The sequence below is a fragment of the Leiobunum rupestre genome, chromosome 2 (genome assembly GCF_980474605.1).
Source record: "Leiobunum rupestre chromosome 2, qqLeiRupe1.1.hap1, whole genome shotgun sequence".
Taxonomy (NCBI): domain Eukaryota; kingdom Metazoa; phylum Arthropoda; class Arachnida; order Opiliones; family Sclerosomatidae; genus Leiobunum; species Leiobunum rupestre.
In genome coordinates, this window is record NC_143385.1 from 56,207,011 (window position 1) to 56,229,296 (window position 22,286).

General features: G+C 33.2%; 1 protein-coding gene across 2 annotated transcripts; it reads left to right on the forward strand.

The window, feature by feature from the left end:
- The first annotated feature begins 1,301 nt into the window (after window positions 1–1,301).
- LOC149958474 (ankyrin repeat domain-containing protein 13D) lies at window positions 1,302–21,111 on the forward strand. Of its 2 annotated transcripts, XR_016478506.1 has the most exons (14): window positions 1,302–1,513; window positions 2,958–3,093; window positions 3,169–3,293; window positions 3,419–3,464; window positions 3,522–3,575; window positions 4,090–4,179; window positions 4,243–4,499; window positions 4,565–4,921; window positions 6,692–6,794; window positions 6,867–7,028; window positions 10,169–10,308; window positions 14,933–15,036; window positions 16,011–16,093; window positions 18,044–18,183. XR_016478506.1 is itself a non-coding variant. In XM_090165886.1 (13 exons), exons 1-13 carry the CDS (start codon window positions 1,406–1,408, stop codon window positions 18,327–18,329), a joined length of 1,911 nt encoding a protein of 636 aa, XP_090022012.1. In that variant the 5' UTR covers window positions 1,302–1,405; the 3' UTR covers window positions 18,330–21,111. The 2 variants fall into 2 exon arrangements, 1 of the variants encoding a protein (XP_090022012.1); XM_090165886.1 differs by lacking the exon at window positions 10,169–10,308 and having other exon boundaries at window positions 18,044–21,111.
- Window positions 21,112–22,286: the final 1,175 nt, after the last annotated feature.

Sequence of the window (22,286 nt, forward strand, 5' to 3'; positions counted from 1 at the left end):
AGTGTTAGTTCACCAGTTTGGCACCGATGGCGTAACTTTCGTTGCCAGCCATACGAAAAGCATGGGCCAAAGGCAGGGTTTTTTAAAAGTTCTAATCGGAACCCGCGTCAAAATTTCAAAAATCGTTCTAGCTAGGAGGATTCAAGTGTCTGGAGAAGAAATTTGTATTTCCCCGACCAATGCCTCGCGGCTCGGCTACAGCTGTCGCCTGGTGTGTCAAATACTTGGACATAACGTTTTTAGCGCCACCTACAAAGCTTCAGAGTAAACTAGGAGTTACCAAAACATTCGTCTGCTAGACAGTATTTCGAACTTTAACGGTTTTTAGCTTAGGCCACGTCGAAGAAATTTGCCCGAAAACTATATAATTTCAAAGAAAGTTGCAATGAATGTTAAGTTTTAAATTTAATTATGGGGAAATATTGTTGCTTTGACAACTGCCGTAGCGATTCTATAAAAATATAATTTTTTATCCAGTTCCTAAACCAAACACGTGGTCATAGTTCACATTTCCCCCACTAGATGGCTCCGTTGTAGTTTTATGTTCAAGGGTTTGAGGCTTTGAGCAGCCTCTCCCGTGGCCCCCCGGATTCTTCTCCAGGGCCACGTCAAAATTCTGAGAAGGAATTCTTCTCTTGAGAAGAGATTCTTCTCTTGAGAAGAGTTCTTCGTGAGAATTTTTCTCCCCGTGAGAACTCGCTAAAATGCGTCAAATATAAAATGATTCTTCTAAAGATGGCGGCTTACGAAGTTACGATAATCCCACGAGCGTAATAAACTAAGCCTTTGACAATAAATATTATTTTTACAGTATTTCACGACAATATATGAAGGAAGGAAAGATTTTATTTATAAATTAAAAGGAAAGGTTTCATAGGAAATTTAACTAACCATTCTATATTATCTGAAATTAATTTTCGTCCACAAAAATATCATAATGTTTATTTTCTTCAGCATCAAGCAAACTTATTAGAATATTAGCTGCCATTTTTATTTGTATTTTGACCGAGTGAGAATGCTCGGAGGTATTCTCACTCTTCTCAAGAGAACTCGTGAAAAGAGATTACGTCATCTCCTGTGAGAAGGACCGTCAAAATTTTGAGAAGTGAGAATTATCACTATCAAGGGAAGAATTCTTAGAATTTTGACGTGCCCCATGTACACTTGAATCCTCCTAGGTTCTAGTTTGTTATCCGATTTCTATGTGAGCGACTCGTAGCACATCTATATCCGTCTCCATATCCGGGCTTCTAACGAGGGAAATTTCTAATAAATTTGGCAATCCTGAAATCAATCAAAAATGGCCTCCGCTCTGAGAGAATGTTCGTTCGGCGGTAGTGTTAGGTTTTAATGTTTTTTAATCTTTTAATAATTTCAAATAATTTTCTTCAATAAATTCTTAGAAATGTCGGTAAATAATAGAGCGGAGTTATTAAAAATGCAATATCCTTTACATTGGCACGTTTGGAATAATGATTTTAGGGAATTAGAGAAGTTGTTGAAAACGCATAAGGTAAGCCTTTGCCCTAACTTTAATTCTTTAAATGTTAACTCTAATGCAGAAAAAATAATAACTAATCATATGATGCTAAAATTGCTAAATAAGTTATTTTGCTGTAGCTGGAAACTCATGCATAATGAGTTCTAAATATATTGTAATTTTTACTTATTGCAAACTATTTCCATGAATTTGCTGTAACTTAACCACAATCTGTCAAAATTTGTAAGCCTCTGCATTTGCCTGTAGAGGGCCCGAGGGGGGAGGATGTATAAACCCACCTATTTGGGATCTGTATGATTCTGAGTCATTAAGCATAGATATCATATCCAATTAAATGATTTTTTTGGTGATGTGCAATACATAATTACTATGTTTTTATTAATTTGAAGTGTACTGTAGAGGGGAGTTATGTAAGTGTTTTGTTATTCATTGAAAATTGATAAAATGTAGTTTGTTATCCTTATCATGATTGTGGTTTCTTGGAATGCTTGATAATATCATATTATTAATCTATGCCGTTATAATAACAATATTTAAGCATGGAATGGATTTAATTAAAACTAAAATTAGTCCACAATACCTTTCCGTTGGAAAAATCATGTTTTGCAGGCAGTTTCAAATTTTAACCAAGACATGAGAGTTATTAGGTAGAATATGAACTATTATCCCAATAAATATTTTTTTGAGATAGGCATTTATAATTTACAACAACAACGTCTGGAATCCATAATGATCATATGTCCATATCTCCTATATTATTTTGTTATAAAACTTTCTGTTTTGTGGGTAAATGAGTTAAAACTTTCATACATTAAACCTTTTACCTTATATATGAATATTTAATGAATTCGGATTTGGTCTGACCAAAACAATTGGTGCTCAGGAAAATTTTAAATTTTAAAAACAAAATGTATTTATTTCATCATTATTTCACATATTTATATGATTAAAAAAAAGAGCCCAATTGATGTATAAAAGTTATTGATTTGTCAAGGATTAAAACTATCATTCTTTAATCGGACACACAAATGAGTGTGATATTCTCATGTCGTGCACAGACTCTCCAGAATAATTCCTCAAAAGCATAGCTGGCATAACTCCTTGAATGATTCTGGCATTATTCATTGTTATATTCTTATATTAAAAGAGCATAGGTGGCATAGTTGTAGTTGAGGATAATATCAAAAAAGAATAGGTGACATAGCTTCGATATAGCTGCCTATTTATTAAACGAGGACTTTAGTGGCAGTTTTTTTTTTGTAGTTTCAACCCTGCCGGGGAGACCCCTGATCCCCATTTTCCTGAACCCCGGTGGGCTAACTGAAATGGTACCTTGTGACACCCCCCAAGTGTAATCACCCCTAGTATCAGAACTCTGTTTCCACTCCCCATAAAAGCTTCTCCTAATAATTCCAATATCTGTTATCTTGTCCTTTCAACGGTAATGTATTTTCAGGTTGAAATTGAAAAACGAGACCCTCGTGGTCGCACTCCATTGATGTTATCAGTTGCCTTAGGGCATCTCGAATCAACCAAAGTATTACTAAATCACAATGCGACTGTGGGAGTTGAAGATTTAGATGGCTTTACTGGTAATTATTCTTTGTATAAATAGTAAATTCTGATGAAGTATTTCTTTATAACATGATTTTTTTCATTTCTAACAGTTGTCCATGAAGCTGTTAGTACCGGTGACCCAGAACTTTTGCAAGAAGTTTTGGAAAGGCGAGACTACCAAAGACATTATAGTAGAATTGGTGGTATTCCAGAGTTGCTCAAGAGAATACGAGAGGTATTAGCTTATTTTTATTACAATAAGTATAATATTGTTCCCTAAGTGAGATGTTGGAAGTATAATACTTATGGAACAAATAAAAACCTTAAATCATTAAAATTAATAAAAAAATTTAATTTTAGACTCCTGATTTCTATGTAGAAATGAAATGGGAGTTTACTAGTTGGGGTATGCTTTATTGAACTACTTAAAAAATTCCTTTAATTGAAATTAATATTTTTTCAGTACCGTTAGTTTCTCGAATGTGCCCCAGTGATACCTACAAAGTGTACAAAAGTGGTAAGTGTCTCCCGAGTTGTTAATTTCTAGGGCTGTGGGAGTCCTCTTTTTTTGGATTTCGAGTTGAGTCAGAATCCCTAAAATTGGACTCACCAATTCTCGAGTCCCACTTTCGAGTACTCATTCGAGTTGTCCTGAAGAATTATCTATGAGTCATATTCGAGTCCTAAATTTTCAGTCGAGTAAAGCTAAAACCGGCTCAACCGAGAAACTGTGTGAAAGCTACCGCAGCGCCAATACGGGACTTTTAATAAAACAAATAAATAAAAAATATTTAAATAACTGAATTGTGTAAAAAAATTGGACTTGCGAGTAATTTTAAGGTCTTGGCGAAGGCCTCACAAGACCATTCGAGTAACAAAATAACAATATTCGAGTCCGAGTCCGGGTCCAGGTCCAGGTCCTCGACTAGGACTCGAAACAGAGTGCTCACAATTTTTGATACTCACACAGCCCTAGTAATTTCAGTAAGTGCTTTTTAATTTTCATTCTTAAATATTTTTGTTAATTATAGGATCAAATGTTAGAATTGACACTACTTTACTTGGTTTCGATCAGTCAAGTTGGCAGAGAGGAAGCCGCAGCTTTATCTTCAAAGGACATGGTAATTATCCAACAAATGTAATAATGAAATACTAACAAAGGCTTAATTACGAAATATTTACAGATGAAAGTGCAGTAATGATGGAAGTAGACCACGAAGCTGGTCAGGTGTATGTTGAACAGATGAGAGTTATTCCACCAGAAATTGCCGAATTTACAGGGAACCTCAGGCCTTCTGCCAAAGCGATAGCCGCCAGATTAACATCGCCTATTGTTACTACTTATGTTGATACAGAGAAAATTAGTTTTGAAAGGAATAAATCGGGAATTTGGGGTTGGCGGAGTGATAAATCCGAGATGGTCAATAATTGTAATTGTAAAGTAAGTTAATCGATCGCAAATTGCAAAATGCTCATTATATAAATTTTAACTGCGGCATTGTCCAGGTATTTAGTGCAAATAATGTGGAACTAGTCACGAGAACGAGAACAGAGCATTTAACGGATGCCGATAAGAACCGCCAGAGGTTAGCCAAGTCTCCAATTCAGTCCTTCCTGGGTATGGTGGAAACGGAAACTGCGTTGAATGCGCCCATAGATATGAATAATCCCATGGTGAATGGTGTCGGTGGAGAAGAAAATCGAGGTAATCCATGCAATTTGACAGTGGAGGATTATTTGGATGCTGAAGTTGATTTAAATGGAGATGACGTTGGCCGCCCCAAAGAAGTCAATTCCAAAGTACAAAAATTCAAAGCTACCCTCTGGCTTTGTGAGGAATATCCCTTGTCGTTGCAAGAACAGGTAAATTTAGGCATTGCTTGTATTTATTAATTCATTTTTGTCCGTACAAGTCTTGTTTTAATGTTTGAATTAACGCCATTTTAACATTTTTAGTTAGCTTTAAGGGGCATATAAGCTCTTTCTCTCTATGTTTCCCCTAGGACCAGCCCATGCCTGGGTGTATTTTATGTTTTTGGGAAATGTAGTATTCTAATGATACACACAAGCTACTGGCTCAGCAAAGTATAATTGTCATTTTGTCAACATATTGTTCAGATTTGCTCTATATGTCCTTGATTTCTGGACACTACCTTTATGACCTTATTACATTGAACCCTAATTATGAATAATAAAGTTAGGCATGTGCAAGTACTCAAAAAGCCTTTGTTGACGCGAGCTTTTAAAAATGGCGGGTAAAGCTATTAAAAAAGTTATCTTTGGTCCCGCATTAAGATCTCTTATTGGGTGAGGTACAAGTCCTAGTTGTTTCTGATTGGTCACTGATTTTAAATGTAGAAAACGAAACCAAAACCATAAGTTACATAACATAGGGTCCCCTAGCTGTTTATTGTCAGTTGTTTGGCAGTTCATAAGGCCCTTATTTTCTTGTTGTAATCCCTTGTATGGCCAGCTATTAATTTAGACTTAACAAATATGGCTTCAAACAAACGTAAAAGCTCTGGCAGTAAATATTCTTTTAATGAAGAGATAGTAGAACCTAAGTTCTGATGACATACAGCTAAGCCTAATTATTCGAGTACTCTAAACCCCCTTTTTAAGCTAAGCTTAATTATTCAAGTACTCTATACCACTTTTTAAGCTAAGCCTAAAAGCTCGAAAGCTCAATAAAATTTTAAAGCTCGGCTTGATACTTGAAGAGTGAAATTTTTCATACTTGATTAAGCTCGGCTTGAAACTCAAAAACCAAGGCTAGCACATGCCTAAGAGTTGTAATTTTTTTTTAAGGTTTTAACCATTTCTTGACAAATTAATTAAAAATGACTGCAGTGGTAATTAAAACTAAAATTTAGATTAATCTTCATTAAATTTAACTATTTAAAATTAAATTTACTTTATCTGAATTGACATTGTTAGAGAACCTGCATTCGTACATTTGACCAAATACATTAATAATAATTATAAAATTAAAAGTGAAATAAATGAATTTGAATAACAGGTTATTTTCTTTAAATCACTTGATTTAAATCAGACAACCATGACATGGAATAGTGATGATGACACTCAGTCTAACTTCTTCCTTGTTGGTCATAAATACAAGTTATGGAATGTTTAGTACTCTACAATACCAGTGGCATAGCTGATGGTCCACGGGCGCGTGGTGCGGGGGACCTCGAGCTTCGGGGGGCCCCACTAACCATAAAAAAATTAAAAAGTGGGGCCTCATAGAGATTTTTGCGGGGGGGGGGGGGGGGGTGCTGCTCTGAGTTCTCAGCTATGCCACTGTACAATACCTAACCATTTGAACTATTTTATACTTATAAATCTAAAAATTATTAAAATAAAAACATTTTATAATAATGGTCAACAAACAAGCCCCGAGAATTCACCGCAATGGAGGCTCCTGCCTGTTCTTCCCAATTATCGCAATACGTTGTATTGCGGTGCAGTACAATCTGATACAAGGGGCACTGCAATAATGAGTGTAAATACCTTTCCAGTGCTATATAACCTAAGGCTATTTTTACTGGGTCATTGTTTATGGACAGTACAATGGTAGTGGTCTTAATTGGGATTAAACGAAGCTGAATTGCCCTTTACATTGGTTTGTAGATATTGCCAATTGTGGACTTGATGGCAATAAGCAGTACGCATTTTGCCAAACTTAGAGATTTCATAACTCTTCAATTACCATCGGGCTTTCCAGTTAAAATAGGTATGTTCTTATAACTAGAACCTCAATCTTATATCAATTTGGCCACTTATCTTATTTCAATCATCTTTATAGAAATTCCTCTCTTTCACGTCCTGAATGCGCGAATTACATTTGGAAATATATTTTCCTTAGACGAATCAGTTATTGGTGTAACACCTATTCAAGACCCAGACGTTGCCGCATGTGTTTTAGACGATTCTTGTTTTGAACCACCGTCCGGCTATGTTAGATTAGGTGAGTTTTTCATAACTGTTATTACAAACTATCTGTGGTACCCAAACCAAGGTTTGGTAAAATTATTCTTTTAAGCCTTGGCTTAAAATGAGCTGATAAATTTTTTCTCCGCTTCATGAACCCAACTTTAGTAAACTATCTTTATAATATTAGCAGCTAGTGATGTTGAAAAACAAACGTGTAGCTTCTGATATTTTATTAAAGTATCTAGTTTTTTTAACTAAGAAAACTCAGTGGTGTAGGTCTAACTACATAAAAATTTAGCCATGAGTTGAGTCTTTGAGTTAAAACTCAGCTAGGTTTCGTAGAAAAACTCAGGGTTGCCACATGTCAGGAAAAAGTCAGGGAATTTTAAAACGGGCCAAAAAAGTCATGGAATTTTAAAATGGGCCAAAAAAGTCATGGAATTTCAAGAATTTGTAAAAAGTCAGGGAATTCAATTTATCTTGAGACTTTTTGAAGTTAATTTTATTTTAGATCTATGACAAATTATAATTGAAAGTTTGGCTAATTTTTTCAACATTGCAATAAGCTTTTTACCGAAATATAAGTCCATAAAATTTATTAACTTCTGATATAAGTGAAATATAAAATAAACATTTTGGCCTTAATAAGTTAGGGAAAATCTCTTAAAATGGTCAGGGGAAACAGGGAATACGAATCTTAAAATTTGGTAGCAACCCTGACTCAGTTTCCCGGCTTCGTTTTTCAGTACTTAAATAGTTTTCAAGAAAACCTTTATTAAACACAGTTTCTCTCGACATTGCTAGTATTACTTAATTTTATCTGTTTTTTAAAGCCAAGGCTTGAAAAATAAAATAATAGTACATTATTCTAGAATGAGTACGTGAATTAACTAGCCTACAAAGTAAAAATGACCACTACTATTTTTTCTGCATGGCCCCTAAACATATGGTATTTTGTACAACCCAGTTAGAAGGTGGTAATTATGGTGTTGCATAACTTGTGTTACCAAAGGAAATGCATTAACCAATGCCCTGCCGTTTTTAGCTAATTTTTTGGATTTTGGTAAATTAAGAAGCATTGTGAATGTGTTTCGCTCAAAAATATTTGTTTATTTGCATGGTTATTTTCTACTTTGGCTTTTAATGTTTGAAAATGTATAAAAGACAATTTAACAAGAAATATTTTGAGGAAATGATTTAACTTAATAGAAAAAAACCCGCTTTAGCACTAAATATTAGTTATTTTTATTCAATAATTCGCAATATAATTGATTCTAATTAATTTAGCCATTCACAAATTTCGTAGTGTGGTAAGGGGTTTGTAAAAGTTTTACCATAATTAACGTAATTGCATAAGTATGACCAGGAAAATGATATCACACTTGAAATGTCTTAGGCTCCCCCTATTCCTGTCGTACGTGCTGCCAATGCACATGGCGAAAAGGTGGGGCTCTTGGAATTGTAAAATTGCTTTTGTTCCTCATAAATTAAGTTTTTTAAAAAAGAGCAATTGAGCGAAAAATCTTTGTTGTAAATCACTCCTCGTTTCTACGCAGCCATCAGTCTTAATCAGACGTTCAAAGTGTGTACATATATAATTTCATAGTATGACATGTTCTATTCTCCCAATTTTAAAGTCTTGCTACTTGCATTTAACTGCCAAATACGACTAACTGCCCCAAAATAGTTGTTTCTGTTTTTGTAAAACTTAATTTGTCAAAAATCATTGCCATTTTTGTATTATTTTGAATACCTGTATGTCACCCTAATGAACAGACAGAAAATGCAAAAACAAACTTTTATAGGCTAATACTAACTGCGTTTTCTTACTTCACATGACAGCCAAGTCACTGTGGATACATTTTTTAAAGCACGGCACTTCCCTTTTAATCATAATTTGGAAGAACTAGCTAACAATGCTCCGAGAGTTTTTGCTAGTCTTTAGAACTGCTTAGAAGCGATGTGGGAGAAATGTTATGGAGCAGCCTAGGCCTATTAAAAATAAGCCAAAAATAATGATTTATTGAATCTGAACCTTATATTGACTGTTACCAAAACTTATTTCTAAAGGTATTGCCATCAAACTAAACTGGTAACAAAGAGTGTAGGGCATAAATTTATTTAACAAATTTATACTCAATTCTTATATGCTAGATCATCTCTCTCTATTAAGACTGTAAAACTCGTTAATTGGCTGTTATGGTATAATCAAAAGTCTATAGAACCTATATTTTATCAATTTCATATTTAAAAACTAAAGTGAAAATGATACTCAAAAAATAATTTGATTTCAACAGAGTTCTTGTGAAAAAGCCCCTGTTTCGGAATGATTTTTATCCGAGGCTTGATGGTAGCTAGCATGCTTGCTTCGATTCCTTGTCCCTCCAGTGTACATTTTCATTACTGTTATTTTTGTAAGGTTTTACTACAGATACTTTTTGTTCAAGCTAGCTACGTCCAAAGCCCCAAATAGAATCAATGTAGAAAGCCAGGGACCTTCAAGTATGGACGCAAAAATATGCTCCGGGTTTTGCTTTTAAAGAGGGCACCAAAAAGTATTGATAGAATTCAAGAGAAATACATAGGTATATAGAGTGACGTGTTTCTAGTTTTGCCACAGGCTATTTGACATTGTCAGTGTCATACTCATGCTATTATGCCACTTATGGTTCAACTAAATTTTACAAGGTGGGTGAGGGTAAAAAACTTGCTAGTGGTGGTATTTTTAGTGGTAGACTTCTTGCTGAAAAGCTTTATTTTTATTATATGTATATATACATATGTGATATATTAAGTCAAGGGAAGGACACATAAATATATTTATCTAGGAATGTTTCAAAATCTTAAACTACACAGGGTCCTGACTTTTTCTACTAAGTCCAAAAATATTCTTTTTATTCAAAGTAGATTTCAATGAGGTATGTCCCTGTCAAATATGATCAAAGCTCATTTTATGGTGATGCTATGGTGTGAATAGATAGGTAAGAGATAAGAAAAGACACTGTAAAGGATAAATTATGTTAAGACCCTTATTTAATATGGGTGGAAGGCTAAGATTACTCGATGATTTAAATTGTGTTAGGTTGAAGCCTTAATGTACTGTTAATTAATAGGCCTATTGAGATGTGGTCAAGTTAGTTGTGCTACTGTGCTTGTTGTTGTTGTTGTGGTTAGGCAGCCGACTGGATTCTGCTGAAATCCAGGAGCAGCACTTTAGAGCCTGGGAACGCCAGCAACGCCAAAACAACCGGAAGGAGATGCTCGCGAAATATAACATCCACAAGCATGCTTCCACAATGCAACCACAGCCGCCGGTAAATGAAAATATTATCAAACGATTCAAATAATCTTGAATGAATTATCATTAACGAGTCATCTGTGTTAACAGGCATGCTCAATGCGCAGTCATAAGGAAGTTTTTGTTCAATGTAATTCATACATTGTGATATTAAAATTTAAATAATATTAACCTAAATCTGCTTGCTCTCATGCAAATTATAATAATCAAAAATAGATAAGTGGCGTAAGATAAGTCCCCAGATTACTATGGTTCAGTTTCTCATATCTCATTGACAAATGATAGGGATCCAAGTGCCAAGTTTTTAAGTTTTGTTGTTCAGTTTTTCCATGTTGCAAGACTCGCAACTTAATTTTCCGTTGTTATAAGTTTTTAGTTTCCATATAAGTCAGTTTTACATAACCATATAATGCCAGTTTTCATCATTATTTTTGTTTTCAAGTTTTTACATTTTCATTTTTATTCTTCATGTGTCAGTGTGTGGAAGATTCTTTTTTCGATTTGTTTTATATGACTCTTATTTTTGTCAAGATTTCCTACTGTGCAGTTGACAAAAATGTATCAGTTTATCATACAAATTTGTGATTTCGTGTGGTAATTTGAATGTTTCTTGAACTACGTCAACAAGACCCGTTTAAGCATGGTGGTTATCATTGCATGGCTTTGATTGTATCATGGGGAAAGGGGTTTAATTGATGTGTGTATGATGTAATTGATGCTTTCAAGAACCATTTTTCATTTATAGGTACATAGATAAAATACTTTTCGAATAATTACCAAACTCAGTTTAGACTTAAAATCTAACATTTCAGAGTTTTTAACTTTTTCAAACAGTATGCCTGATTGTGTTGTATCCCACATGTAAAAAAAGTGGTAGCTTCCAATATTCATATTAACTCTATATGATTCAGTTTTGATGTTGCGTTCTTTTTTGCCACAGTTTGACATCCCCAAGTCTCTTTGTACAGTGTTTAATGGTCACAGGATTCGCTCTAATTACATTTTGGGGTCAGGTTCGTCTGTTCTCTAGTCTCAACAATGTGAATGATTTCCAAAACCAACCCCATCACCCCTATATTTATCCCACACCCCTACACACAAGATCTTTATTCTTCGTGTTATCAGGATCATCTTTAGCTTAGTGATTTTGATGTGTTTTCAAAGGTTTATGATTAGGTTTTATTTATTTTTTTAACAAAAAGGCTTAAGGCACGCTACAGAAATGGTAGCCACTGATAAATTCTAGGTCCAAGCTCAAGATTGCACTGAATTAAAAGATAATTAAAATGAACAAGTTCCATCAGTTAATTAAAAATTGCAATTAATAGTTTTCCTGTACAAAAATATTAAATCGAAGCTCTCATGGTTTTCCAGTAAACAAAGTAATGTGCTTTCCCTTGCCAAAAAATAAGTTGGCTAAAAACCACTTACGACAACTTGTTTTTCAACTTGGTTTTCAGTTTGTATTTGGGACAAATGCCTACTTAAAAATAACTTAAATCCTCTTAAATAATCAACTTATTTCCAACTAAACCAGAATCAACATTTACATTTAACTACTTAAAAGCAACTTAAATCCTACTTGGGAAACATCTAAAATCCAACTTAAAAATATTATGTAACTTCCTAGCGCTGACTACTAAAAACCAACTAATTATAAACTTAGCAAAAGCAGTATTTTCCTACCAACTGAATAACAACTTATTACCCCTTTAATCGTAACTTGAAATATGCTGACAACTTGAGCCTACTTAATACCAACTCAATATCAACTAATAATGTGTATACAAACTAAATACAAACTGAAATCCAACTTATTTTTTGGTAAGGGTTAAAAACTGGAATTTGGGTCTTTTTTATGTGAATTTTAACTAACTTGTAATTATGTTACCAGAATTTAGGATTCAGATTCAACATAACAATTAGCCAAATTTTCATAATTTCCGGGTTATTAGACCCAAAATATTAGAGAAAAATAAATCAAAAACTACCCAAAAAAAAGTATCAAAACTTTTAAAATCTCTTAAATTCATGAAAATTAAAAATTAAGTCTGGGTAGGCCATTTTTTGGAGTTAAGGTTTTTGTAATTTTAAACTGTTGCACCCCACCAAAATTAATTGTTCCTTCCCTCCCTTATTTGGTGGGTGATAATGAAATTGGTTGAATGACCTTCGAAATGCATCGCTCACGGTCGCTGATGAGGTTATATATATAGAGAACCACATCAGCGACCGTGAGCGATGCATTTCAAAGGTCATTCAACCAATTCCATTATCGCCCACGAAAAAAGGGATTGAAGGAACAATTAATTTTGATAGGGGTGCAACAGTTTAAAATTACAAAAACCGTAACTCCAAAAAATGGCCTACCCAGACTTAAATTTTGATCATCGGGGTCCAGATCCCCTTATGAACACTAATTCAAGGCTCATTTCTGTAGTGGTATGAATCTTTCTGATAGGTTTTTATATTGCATTATCTTGAATTTTTTACTCAATTTAGTTTTTACTTTTTTCCAATGATACATTTAAATAAATTAATTAAACACACTTACCAAAAACCGTAGTTTAGTCTCCTTAACCAAAAATAACCATAGCTCGTGTAACTAAAATATTAAATTATGTTAATATAATAGTTTAGTTACATAAACTCTAGAGAAGTTTTCCAAATTATCCGTTAAAATTAAAATTCCAACAAAATCAGCATGTGAATCACTAGTTTTAAGCATGCTTTCATCACAAGTTGATGAAATGTAGTAGCTTAAAATTACAGTAAAGTTGAAGCAAAAAATTGGCTTTTCTATGGCTTAATACTATTTGTTTTGATCGCCAAACAATTGTCTCTAGAGAGTCAAATTTTAATATTCCTGCCAATGTTATAAAAGCTGTATGAATGAATGAATGCGCCAAGGTCGAAATTGAAAAACCCGTCTTTTGAAGTGGTGCAAAGTTATGATAAATCTTTGTAATTTGTTGGCCTAAAACAAATGAAAGTGAAAATTACCATAAATTGTAAAGCAATTGTTATATGTATCACCACAAGTTTATTATATATACCTCTAAAATATAAAATGAAATATGTACCTATGCGTGAGGCACTTTTGAATGATGAAGAATTTTCCATCAAATTGCACAAGCATACACTGTCTACTAAATTTATGGCGTGGCTTAACAATTAAAAATGTAAAAATTCCACTGCCTAAGGATATTTACTTTTCTCTTTCTAATTAGATAATGAATATGTTATGTATTTCACCCCACATTATTTTTCTAAAATGTATTTTTAAAAATTCAACCGAAGAAAAGTACATGTTTCAATTGAATAATTCTAGCTGTATAAGATGAAATATTTAACTCTAACAGAAATATATATCACCTTGTAATGTTATTTTCCAAATATCCTTACGCTAAATATAAAGGTTTATTAAGCCTAAACAGTTTTAAGATAGTGAAAACGATTGGCTACACTTAAGTGTATCCCCACTAACTTATCTTAAAGGGATCCATAACTCACAACAGGGGGAGGCATAGAGGTAACATAAAATCCAGACTTGCAGTGTGCTTCAAAACCAGTTTTTTGTGACCCCTATGCCTTCCCCTGTTGTGAGTGAGGGATCCCTTTAATTAAAAGTGAAGTCTATTTATAGCCAAGTCTTTTTTAGTCTAACCAATCTTAGTTTTCAAACCTTTAAAATGAAAAAAATAATATTAGGTGTCTCTTAAAATTACCAGCATGGATTATTAGATTAGTGTCTTGTACCTTCATTTATTAATATTTGTCACCATAGTGGAGTCTTCCAGTTAGGAGAACAAGTGTGACACTTCAGAAATACTTCACAAATAGTTTCTGTAACAAGTTGTGCATAATTTTGTGCACCACTGTATAAAGGTTTAGCATTTGTGTAGCCAATCGTCTCTCCACCATGTTTTTTTTATTGCACCTTAAAGTGACAAGAGCAGTCTTGCTTTAGTTTTAAATATTTCCTAACAATTGCAACGTAGACATTCAACATTTTAAAGTTAATAATAGTTGATATAGAAAGGCGCATAAGTTTTGAAGGGCAAAAACCGATTTTTCAATGTTTTTGTGCAGCACATCTGTTTTACCCCAATTACTCCGAACATGGCTTTCCAATAACTTGGTAACTCTTTCTATCAACGCTTCTTCGCTTAGGTAGAAGCATGCCTTAATCATACACTGCACTATATTTTTCTATAGCATGAGCCTGTTAAAAGTTATATTCTTATATTGGAATGTACATTTCGCTTCTAATGCACTGTTCCCAATTTAGCATGGTGTACTGTTTATACATTTTTACTTTCCAATATGTATCTGATAATTTCCTTATTAGATAGCTTAAGCCCAATCCTTTACAACTGGGACGGCTTCCATAAATATTTTCTTTGCTTTGAAATTAAGAAAACACCTTGTTGATGCCTTTACATTCACATTCAGATGCACAAGGCAATATCAAAATTATTTGAATGGTATTAGTCCTAAAGATTTTTGCCATTATTATCAGATACATAAGCTGGCAGATATGCGCTTGATGAACAAGCTAGACAATAGTTCAGTTCTTGTTAATTTTTAAATAGTTTTCTATTTTTAACTAATGTGGTGTTGCTATATCTCTATATCAGGAGGGGACGAGCCACGGCAAAACCACCGAGTGGATGAAGAAGACGAGCTCCTCCAATTCGCCATCCAACAGTCCCTCATGGAGGCGGGCAGTGAAGAGGATCAGGTTTGTACTATTCCCTCATTTTAAAATAATTTGTACGCTTAAGGATTCTTTTCACCCTAGAAGTCACTAACTCAGCATTTTTGTTGGTCAAAAAATCTTAAAAATAATTAAAGATTTATTCTCAGCTGTTCTAAAATGCCTTATAATACTGAGCCACTTATTTTTTGTTCAGAGCGGGGTTCCCATTCTTTTTTGCTATGGAACCTTAATTATCCTCCTATTTCTGGCGGAACCCCAACTAATTTTTTTTTACGTATCTGTTGTTAGTTAACTTTTCCATAATCAGGATGTAGTTAAAGTTATGTATATAATAGAGGAGTTGAGATTAGGTGTAATAATATTCTTTGGTCTGGCAAACCGGCAGGTAGTGTTTTTCTTGTCAGTCTAGAGCCAGCCATCATTGGTGTAACATGTCATTAAGCTTTGTTTATAAGTCAGTAACCAACTAATAAATTATGTTGATTTATTAAGTAGTTTAATCATTCCATAATATCTTAAAACAGTATCTTAAAAGACTCTTGACACAAACGAAGATAGCTCCGCTGTGAATTCTCGGAACCCCTGTGATCCCAGGGTTCCTCGGAACACAAACTGCTGATTTAAAGCTGGCCTATTTATTTATTCTATGTTGAGACGATTTTTAGCATTTCTCCAGGAAGAAAAAAGTGGTTTTCCTTGCCCTATTGTTTGTTTTATCCTTATTAATGATGTTAATTGACCAGAGCTAAACTTACACTATCACATAGAGAAATTTGGATTTGGTGTTGTCAAAAACCTTTTCGGTTGCCATGGCAAAACGAAAGCCCAGTGTAACTTTTTCCTTTGGGAATTTTGAATTTACGTTAAGGTCTACAAATTCACAGAGTTTAAGCAAAATAGGTGGGTTACACCTCGGGTCGTCTCCTTGATAGTTGGTATCTAACTTGAAAAGCATGTTTTTGGCTTAAATATATAAAGTTTAATCTGGCTTGCAGGTCACTATTTGGGAAGCATTGAGAGCCGAAAGACCACCGTCTATACCACTTCATGCTTCAGAAGAGGAACGAGCTTTGCAAAGGTAAAACCTCGGTTTCTTAAAATTCCTTTATTTAGCAATTGTCCAATGGTTAATATCCACTTATTCTCAACAACTTCATTGCTAAGTGACGTACCATAGCTCCTATGTTTGTTGCCCAAGTAACTCAATCCTAGTAGGACAATGTCACATATGGAATTGGTTAAGTGGCACATCTTATTCTTAGGTGTGCAGTGTTGAACTGACAAATTTCCTTAATGAATACCGTTATAACCTTTACCAAAAAATAAGTTGGATTTTAGTTGGTATACACATTTTAGTTGATATTAAGTAGGCTCTAGTTGTCAGCATATTTCAATAAACAAGTTAAAGGGGTAATAAGTTGGTGGGAAAATACTTTTTTCTTCAAGTTGGTAATTAGTTGGTTTTTAGTAGTCAGAAAATTGCATATTATTTTTTAAGTTGGCTTTAAGTCTAGTCTAGTTGGTGTAAAGTTGTTTTTAAGTAGGTTTTTAGTTAATATTTAGTTGGTATTTGTCTCAAATACAAACTTAAAACTTTTAAGTAGTTCGTAGACAACTTATTTTTTGGTAAGGGAAACATTCAATGTAATTGAAATTTTTTAGTATTAGCTCTTTAGAAGTTTTTCAGCACAAAATTTCCTAAACCCTAAATTTGAGATAACCAATTTTACACATTAAAAAAATATAATTTAGTAAGAATTGAGAAATGCCGAAAAGTTTTCGAAGATCATTCGTCAGAATGATCTTCTAAAACTTTAAAATATAAAAATATAATTTGTTAATTTTCATAATAGGTGTTTCCATAAAATAAATTTTTTTAATCTGCTTCACAGCGCTGTTTAGTACTTAATTTGGATGCGCGTTTCGTACGTGGACTTCAAATTCCAAAATCTTTATCTACTCTAGCGCGTTCTCTCTATCTTCAATAACTATAGCTAGTGACGTTGATAAAACATTTACACATGACCTCTAGTATTTTATAGAAGCACCTATTTAAGTTATGTGTAAATTTATTATTTTGGAAAATTGACCTTTATAGAAGTATTACGGATAGTTCCACAAAAGTGACGTGGTGGAAAACTACTCGGCAGAACTTACTCAAACTGCACCATAACTCTGATGCTAGTACCTTTGGCGGTGTATGGCAGCGCCACAGGCAAACTTTAATTGAACTAGATCATGGAACATTCCCCCCTTTCACCAGTGTCATGGTGCAGTTTGAGCAGATTCTTCCATTTATTTTTGTTGCCCATTAAAACCACTTTCTAAAAATCTCTACACCATTTTCAGTCATGTAAAAGTGAATACAGCCTTTGGTAATGCTAAACGTATAATCAGTTTTGAAATAACTTTAGTAAATGCAGTCAAAGCTACATGCTTGTGCGCCGACTATGGGGATAGTGATATCCCCTTGCTGCAGGTGGAAAATTTGGTTGCGTGTGGAGCTTTTCTTGCACCTTTTCTTCTCCTTTGAATTTATGCTTAAAATTTTCATCTGGAAATTTCTGTTCAGTCTTTCTTTGCAATTTTTTTGCTTATTTTAAAATTATCCTCTTTTATGAAGTCAATCCCCATTGAAAGTTATTTGATTATTTGTATTGAATTGACTTGCATTGAAAATATGGTATTCAATTTTAATTGTTTGATTTCATGTTTTATAATCTAAATGTCGTTTGATTTTATTATTATTATTTCCACGATTGAACAAATTTTCAATGTGCAATATTTATAGGAAACTATATGCTTGGTATCCATCACGTGATAACAAAATGTCAATTATTTTTGCTTCTACACACAGTCAAAGCTTATCGTAACCAGGAAAAATCACTGTGCAGCCTGTTCCGGCTACAAGCTTTTCACCTAAAGCACCACAAAACCAAAATTATTATAATAACCCTGCAATTTTTAACTTCAGTTTTGGTTTTGTTGTTATTCTTGCAGTAAAACAAACAAATCGCGTCAATTTCAGGGCAATTCAAGAAAGCATGTGCATCTTTCAAGTTTCCCAAAATGATCTTGCCAACTCCACTGATGAACTCGTTTTGCCGCTGCCAACGTCGTTACAAGGAGAGGTCGAGTATTCCACTGCCAATAGTGATATGTCCAGCTCCCTAACCCCGGTACCTCCATCAGACTCTCAGCTTCAGCTTGCGCTTAAATTGTCCCAACAAATTAAAGAAGAGGAGGACAAACAACGTCTTGAAGAGGAAGAAATGCTGAATCGGATTCTAGCGCTTTCACTCACGGAAAAATAAGCTTGGCACTGTGACTACACGCTTAAAAATACCTTCGAAAAATTACCCGGTCCCCAGGCGGGGCCATGCTTTCAAAATGGTGGCCACCCAACCATGTTGTTTGACCTTTGTAGTGTATGATAGGTTTTTTACTGGGGTTTTCTACTAAGACTTAAAAATCTGAATGATTTAAGTTTTTCATTTGCACAAATTTGAAATGGATGGATGTGTTGGAATTTGAAAAACTGTTTGATTGCAAATGATTTTCCAAATTTCCACAATTTGTAAAGTTTTTGTTCACAAAGCAATTTTCTGTGATTTCTCTCTTTATGAGAGCATTGCATTAAAATAAGTGAAAAAAATCTGAAAGTCTATTTCCTTTATTCAGTTGTGAATTCTGATGGTGATTTATTTATTTTACTTAATATGCCCTGAAATTGTTTCCAAATTTTATTATGGCTAAATTTATTGTTATCATTGATTTTTTTGTTTCTATGAATCATTCCAACCATTTTTAATTAATTTTAAAATTTCTAAGGTTTTTCTAAATTATTTGGATAATTTACTTTTGGAATTAGGTTTTCCATAAAAAATATAGAAGATAAATAGAAACTCTGGCTTTAAAAACGTTTCAAAATGTATCTGGAGGTTTCAAAAGCTAGGAATTGGGGTGCGGTTATTTGGGTTAATGTGTTTCAATTTGTGATGCTTTAGTCATAACATTACTGGAAATTAATAGGCCTAAACTAACCCAAGATGATAAAGTCCCAATTTGCTTTTCCTCTTCTATATTTTCTATGAGTTTTTACTTTTAAGGTTTTTCAGAATAGGTTCTGCCGATTAGTCAGGTTTATACAAAAGATTTTATATATTTTCCTGATAACAAAGCCGAAAGTTTACCTTTCTATATTACTATTTTCTCAACATGTTTAGTTTACTTTGCATATGGTAATTGATTTTTCAGATTTGGAATTTTATTTGTAGAGTGTAGATAACCCAGTAAAAAACATTGTCCGCTATAAAGTTGCCAAACTGCCTTTTGGTGTTAAATTGGTCCTATGCGTTAATTCAAATAAGTGAATATATATAAACTGATAAGAATCTATTCAAGTTTTCATTAAAAAAACATGTGCCTCTAATGGAAAGAAACTTTTGAGGTTGAAAACGCATTTTTCCATTGGTACTGATACAGTGAATTTTGCAATGATAAGTGTAGAAATGTAAGCCCAGATCTTGAAGACATTTATTCCATTTAAACCTAAAGAAAGTATATCCTAATTTTATTATATATTTAAGAGAGCTGTAACCAACACTCGTGAAAGATGCAAATACATATAGCTTAGAATTGTATAACAATAAAGAGAAACCTTTAGAAAATTTAGAAACTTTTTTAACCTTTGCTGAATTACTTTCCAAAACGTTTGCCAATTAACCTTTGCATGGGTTATAATAAGCCTTTCAAAAAAATTTAGTTCATTTATGTTGACGAAAGATATTCTAATATAAATTGATAAATTGGTGCAATATAACAAGTTCCAAGATGTTTTTGCAGGCTGTAAGGTTTAAACATGTGTTAATTTAGTGAAAATTAGGATTTGGTGCAAGTTCAAAATAAACTCTAACGAAGCAAAAGGTAAGATTTTTAATTAGCGTCAAACTATGAATAATTGCATTGATAATGTTATAGCTTCAATAATTAGGAATTTCTGTAGTTGTTAATATTTTATTTCCTCCAAATTGTACAACATGTGTTGAGAAATGGCTGCCAGAAAAGCACTTAGGTAGAACTAAAGACTGTTACGCAATTAAAGCTTAGTTATATCTCTAAATGCTGGGGTGCATAAAGTGGCAAAGAATGAGGGATGTCCCTTTGGGTGAGTCTTTAAATCCCTAAATGATTTTTATCAGGTGGAAATTTTTAATTTGAATGCCCTTATTTTACTAATTAATTTAATTTAAGGTTTAGAAAGATACGATTCACCTTAAAGGGACTCCTGCCAAGAACTTGGTTTTATGATAAGAATCTCTTAAAACCTTATTTTAATGAAAGATCTGCTACTTCATTGTTGCCGATCTTTAATTATAATACTTCATATTATCAATTGACGGTTCATTATGTTTATATAAGAAAATATCATAATTTTTGTTCTTGACAAAGTGCAATTAAACTAAATTAATTTTTAAAACTCTACTTTTTAAACCAATATAAAACAATTTTATGTGAAATTAGGACTCATTTAGATTGCTATTGTTTATTCTTGATAAAATAACCGTGGGTTCTGTTCCTATTGCGAAAGGCAATATGAGATGTTATTATTTTAGTTTTTTTAATGTTAATCAACTATAAAAGATTTATTAGTTTTGGATGACTCTTTGAACTTATCTTAAGCCTTGTTTTTATGCATTGCAAAATTTCTATAAGTTATAGTTTGGCTTGTTATAACCCGTTTTTATCAAGGCACACATATCAGCGGAGGGATTGAGTATATGTATTTCAGATAAACATTTTAAATCTTACAAATAGAGCAGTTCACAATTTATTTTAATTTTTACGGCAAAAAAATATACCAGTACATTACAATTTTTATTTTTTCAACTATTTAGTATTTTTTTTTCGAAAAAAATTGAATTCCTTGTAATTTGTTTTCTTTGTCTTGTGTAGATACAATAACATTTTTATACCATTTTGCACTGTGATATTTTAAATACTTTTAGGCCGTAAATTAGATTGTATTAAAATAATAGTTATCGCTTCGTATGGTATCAATCAAAGAATTTAGGATTTAATAAAGTTTTTTAATTTCTTTGTTTTTTATTACTGCATCAAAATTTCATAACTTACTTACATAAGTGATGGTGTTGTTTTTTTGGGGGTTTAGTGAGGAGATTCTGGATAAGTTAGTTTTCAATCTACATAAACTACGTACAAACCAAAACAATATCATAAACAAAAAAACCATGAAATATCAAGCTGGAAAAATGATCCTAATACCACAAATTGTAAACCAACGAAAAACAACACTGTAAAATCATCAAAAATGTAGAGGCTTCTAAAATCAGAAACTGCAAAATCACACAAATACCAGAAAGTGACCAACAACTGAAGCACCAATCAATATTTGAAAACCGTTTAAAATATGTAAAAAAAACCTTAAAAAATAGAAAACCATTCAAATCTTTTATTTACAGCCACTTGCCATTCTAAGAAAAGAATTATGGACTAATCTAGTCCAACAAAAAATATAAGGTCTTTCTAAATAAAGAATGCTATTTCCATAGTTCTATTCTCTCTACATATTTTTTTTTTAAATATTTTACTAATGATATTTTACATGTGCTAAGGTCTGACAATTTTCCATGATTTATTACTGGCTTAGTTAGGGCCAGTAGCTTTGACCATGGATGAATTACTAATTCGTCCATGCTTTGACTGTACTAAAATTATAAAAGATGGCATATACTATAAGTTTGTCACTTTGGGGAATATTTTATGGAGAGCTAGTTACAGAGTGATGTCATCACAAGAAGAAAATCTCCCAGTAGCAAGGCGCTGTCAAAGGCTACATGTGACGCGTTAGAAAAACTTCGATAAAGCCTGTAACGCAGTCTATCTTGCAAATAGCATTCCTTTATTTCAGGTGGCCGGGTTTTGTTTCATAGGAACCAATAGCTTACTGTACTAACTATTACTGTTAGACTCTGCTTTTATGGAAAGGTGGAACTGAATAATCCGAGGAAAACCCCTTTAACCAGTGGGGAGATAGCGGAAGGAGTAGTTCAATGTTTACGAAGTGCACCAAGCTGGGATTGATCTCACTCCTCTTGCTGCAAAAGCACTAACCACTCTGCTCACTTTGACTTACTAATCAATTATTGAATTTAGTTATTTTCCAATTATTTATTGACATTAAACTAAAATGGTAGTATTTTTTTCAACAAAGGGTTTTGCAAAGCGCTTAGTTTGTAGTTCCAAAACTT

Excerpts from the sequence above, each read along its gene's own strand:
- LOC149958474 (XM_090165886.1), top strand. The coding sequence starts at position 1,406 with ATGTCGGTAAATAATAGAGCGGAGTTATTAAAAATGCAATATCCTTTA. Across the intron at positions 4,500-4,564 it reads TCAATAATTGTAATTGTAAA|GTATTTAGTGCAAATAATGT; the intron begins GTAAGTTAATCG and ends GGCATTGTCCAG. Across the intron at positions 16,094-18,043 it reads GAGGAACGAGCTTTGCAAAG|GGCAATTCAAGAAAGCATGT; the intron begins GTAAAACCTCGG and ends CGTCAATTTCAG.